The sequence below is a fragment of the Octopus bimaculoides genome, chromosome 3, assembly GCF_001194135.2.
Source record: "Octopus bimaculoides isolate UCB-OBI-ISO-001 chromosome 3, ASM119413v2, whole genome shotgun sequence".
In the NCBI taxonomy this organism is placed as follows: Eukaryota; Metazoa; Mollusca; class Cephalopoda; order Octopoda; family Octopodidae; genus Octopus; species Octopus bimaculoides.
The window spans coordinates 99,751,650-99,756,279 of NC_068983.1; the positions used below are offsets into that span (position 1 = coordinate 99,751,650).

The following is a 4,630-nucleotide window of genomic DNA, read 5'->3' on the forward strand; positions in this document are numbered from 1 at the left end:
GAAACGTTAGCACACTGGGCGAAATGCTTAACGGTATTTCATCTGCCGTTACGTTCTGAGTTCAAATTCCGTCGAGGTCGACTTTGCCTTTCATCCTTTCGGGGTCGATAAATTAAGTACCAGTTATGCACCGGGGTTGATGTAATTGACTTAATCCCTTTGTCTGTCCTTGTTTGTCCCATCCGTGTGTAGGCCCTTGTGGGCAGTAAATAAATAAGAATAAATTATTCTATTTGAAAACAAGTACAGGTTGACATCAGAAAGGGCATCTGGCTATAGGTCACTACTAGCAGAGAAAAAGACATAAAAATGAAGATGATGATTTTATCCAGTTTCTCCAACCATCCCTTTCTTTCTAGTCAATTCCACCTCAGCAATATCTCCATCAAGATATAATCCAAGTTCTCCACACCAGAGTGACCACGATGTCCAGTTTAATTCTTACCAATTTCATCAATAAGTGAGATTCTATTTTTACACTATTCAGACATTTTTATGTAATTTTTTTCTCTTTCAGAAACAATTTGCTTTTATTCAAATAATTTGCAATTCCCAACAATGAACACATTAACTCCTGCCTAGCAATTAATCAATAAAGTCAGACAGGCTTGAATATATTTTTTCATGATGGTGTTGATTAGCTTGGTCTTCACCCAACTCACCTGAAGGCCAGGCTTTACTGATTCTTTATAAATGGTCAGTGCATCCCTGAACTGGTCGATTGAGTTGCTGAATAGGGTGGTATCATCCGCATACTCCAAGATCAGTAAGGTAGTAGTTCCAGAAGGTAATGCAAGCGACTCACTCACCTTGGTCATCAGATAACCAATGACACAGTTGAAGAGGTTAGGGTGGCTATGCAGCCCTGTCTAACCCTGCTGCTAATGGGGAATCAATCAGAGTCCTTCCCATTCACCTGCATGCAACTCTTGGCACTGCTATAGAGATGTTGAAACAAAGTGGAGATCTCATAGCTATCTGTCGCATGTACTGGTACAGACATGTTCTCTGTCTCCTGCTAGATCATCCTACCAGGGTTTTACTCTCATTTGACACAACAGCTGCAGGCTGGAAGAGGCCTCATGGCTGGACATAATTGGGGAAGATTTGCAGACTCTCAACATCACCTTGAAGGCTGGCACGAAACTGTCAGTGATGGAGAGCACTGGTGGATTTGGTTGGCTCTACACATGATGACATCTCTGGGACCACTAACTTAGAATGACCCCAGCCCCATCAAGCCAAGCCAAGGTGTTGATTAATTGATTTGGTAATTTTGAGTAGTCACATGAAATATCCTTTTCTACTCAAAGCACAAGGCCTGAAATTTTGGGTGAGGGGGCTAGTTGATTAGTTCGACCCCAGTATGCAACTGGTACTTAATTTATCAACCCCAAAAGGATGAAAGGCAAAGTCAGCCTCGGCAAAATTTGAACTCAGAACATAAAGACAGACGAAATACTGCTAAGCATTTCACCTGGCATGCTAACATTTCTACCAGCTTAGTTACATGAAATATTGAAACAGGTGTTTTCCAATCAGAAACCACTCAACCATGAAGTAAGATAGTTGTTTGTTTTCAATGACTCTATACAAATGGAGCAATGTACCTGTTGTGAGAGCACAATGATAATTTTTGGGGTATTTGTGCAGAATACAAAGCATTTACCTATATTTTGATAACACTATCAACATTTGAAATGTTTCCTAAAAGTTATTAATTTATATTTTTATTTTCAAACAACACACAAAGTGTAAGAGAACTGAATAAATAACAACTTTAAGCTATACATGAGTCACTTTATTGAAAAAAATTATTATAAAAGAAGAATCTATTTATATCATATATGTCAACTGTTGGAGTTAATTTCCTGACTAATGTTGTTAGATGTATGACTTTCAATCTGTTCAGATAAAGCAGACTCATCTGTTGAAAGTTCTGGATTTGTTTTAATTTTCCCTTCATTTACAATTGATTCATTATCAAGCCGTTCCTTTTGATCATTCTCTGAGTTGACTAGCTTTTGCCATTGGTCCAAAAAAACTCTTCTTTCCTCTCCAATACCCTCTTTCCTCCCATCATGGACTCCAGCCACTAACAAACACACTACAGCAGCATTTTGTTCAGATAGTTGTTTTGACTTTTCCCTAAATAAATCAAGGAAAATTTGGTTATCTTTGATAAAAAAAAATACAAAATAGAATATTTGAATCACACAAATCTGAAATATAAAGAAGTATTTTTAAGCTTTTTGTTATCATATTTTTGTTGAAATATACTGCTTTTGTTTAAAATAATTCTGAAAATAATGAATAACTTAATAAACTAACTTAGTCATTATTAAGCTGGTGTTTGAAACATAAATTAACATGAAATTTTGTTGGAGGGATTTAGTTGACATCACTTTAAAACAAGTTCATATAATAGGACCAAGGATGGTCTAAGATAAGTTGATATCAGAAGAGTAACTGCTTCAACATGACATATAACTAATAATATAAAGAGCATATAAAATTGTTACTTTTATATTAGTCAATACTAAATTCATAGTAAAGAAAATTAGTAACTGAGGTAATGAATTACAATGTAGAAGATACAGACTTTAAAAAAACCCAATCAAATTCAGCTTGTATATAAAATTTTGTAGGTACCTAAAACACCTACCTTATATTTAGTTGTCTTTTCATTAAGCTGACATCAAAATACATGCACCTTTAATTAGTATCCAATAAAATACACTGGAGTTTAATGACTCACAGTGTATCTAACAATTATTTCATTATAAGTTTCTACTAATTATCATTTCATTATAATGTGTTTCCTAGATAATGTTTGTTAAAAGTTAATAGTAGTAAGTTGATCATGAACAATACAAATAATGCTGTCATAATTAAACAATGTGGAGGCGCAATGGCCCAATGGTTAGGGCAGCGGACTCGCGGTCATAGGATCGTGGTTTCGATTCCCAGACCGGGCGTTGTAAGTGTTTATTGAGCAAAAACACCTAAAGCTCCACGAGGCTCCAGCAGGGGATGGTGGTAAACTCTGCTGTACTCTTTCACCACAATTTTCTCTCACTCTTTCTTCCTGTTTCTGTTGTACCTATATTTCAAAGGGACCAGCCTTGTCACACTGTGTCATGCTGAATATCCCCGAGAACTACGTTATGGCTACACGTGTCTGTGGAGTGCTCAGTCACTTGCATGCTAATTTCACGAGCAGGCTGTTCCGTTGATTGGATTAACTGGAACCCTCGACGTCGTAAGCGACGGAGTGCCAACAACAACAAATTAAACAATATTAATTTAATGTAAACAATTTATACAGCAAAGAATCATGATGTTGATCATGACCATAAAACAAATTGACAGGGCTCTGATATTAAATAGTGTTAAACATTTATAGTATGCAACTTAAAAGGCTCCATTTCTCTAGGATTGGCCAAGTGATGTAGGCCCTCTGACATGACCCCAATAAGGGCCGGAAATCTATTAAGGCTGTTTGTCATTTTTTTCAATCTACAGGTAAATTTGACATGTATTTATAACTACTATGTATATATGTATACATATATATTTGGGAATACTTGGTTAGAAATATGATAATGACTATATTTGTTAGTGTTGCTGTAGCTTTTTTCCTATGTAAATAATGTTAAAGGACTTTGTAAGTCAATTTATAAAATAAGATTAAAAAACTACAATAGTAGTGAGACAATAAGATAGCCTCTACATTATCACTTAGCTTACAAAAATCTTTCTTAAACCATATATTGTCTTAAAAAAAGGACATGCATATGATCCAGGTTACCGTGTCATTGTTAAAATTGATGGTACACATGACTTGAATGCTATTGATGCAGATCTGTTTGATCAGGGGTGATTAGATACTAAACAAAAACAAATACAATGAAAGAAAATAGGCATTGGAGGAGTGATGCATACCCTGTGCACAGATAGATTTTTTCTCAAATTATAGTGTGACTTACCATACATTGTTTACCCACGCATTTAATTGAACTGAATTAATTTTTTTTTTAACTATCACCATTATAGGTATTTACATTCCGGTGAAATTAAGAAATCGACTTGTAAATATATGGAACCCTCAAACCCATCAGTGTATACACACACACAGTTGTGTATTTATGTAAGTATGTATATACCCACATGTGTCTACATCATGATCTATACACACACAGACAAAGGTGGCTTCATATGAAAAAGAAAGTGAACAAATAAATATAACCACTTGCTTATTGAGAAATTTGTAAGTTCAATTTTTTAAAATTTTCTTTTTGTTTTTCTTTTAAGTATCACAATTATACTCTGGTGAAATTAAGAAATCAAGTTGTAAATAAATGAAACCCTCAAATCCATCAGTGTACACACACACACACACACACACAAACAGTTGCATATCTATGTATGTATGTACCCACACATGTCTATATGCACAGGCAACAGGTACACCATGATCTATATACATGCAGGCAAGGGTCGATTCATATGGAAAAGAAAGTGAACAAAACATGACCACTTGCTTATCAGGAAATTTGTAAGTTCAGTTGTTTATATATATATATATATACATATATATATATATACATATATATATACATATATATAT

At 34.8% G+C, this 4,630-nt stretch overlaps 1 protein-coding gene across 1 annotated transcript in view; it reads right to left on the reverse strand.

Annotated features, from left to right (window-relative positions):
• Positions 1 to 1,779: 1,779 nt before the first annotated feature.
• Positions 1,780 to 4,630, reverse strand: part of LOC106875714 (tRNA-dihydrouridine(20) synthase [NAD(P)+]-like) — a 61,861-nt gene continuing 59,010 nt past the window's right edge. The window contains exon 16 of the mRNA XM_052966773.1: positions 1,780 to 2,148. Coding sequence (XP_052822733.1) covers positions 1,851 to 2,148 — 298 coding nt within the window. The 3' untranslated portion in view covers positions 1,780 to 1,850. The remainder of the gene's footprint in view (positions 2,149 to 4,630) is intronic.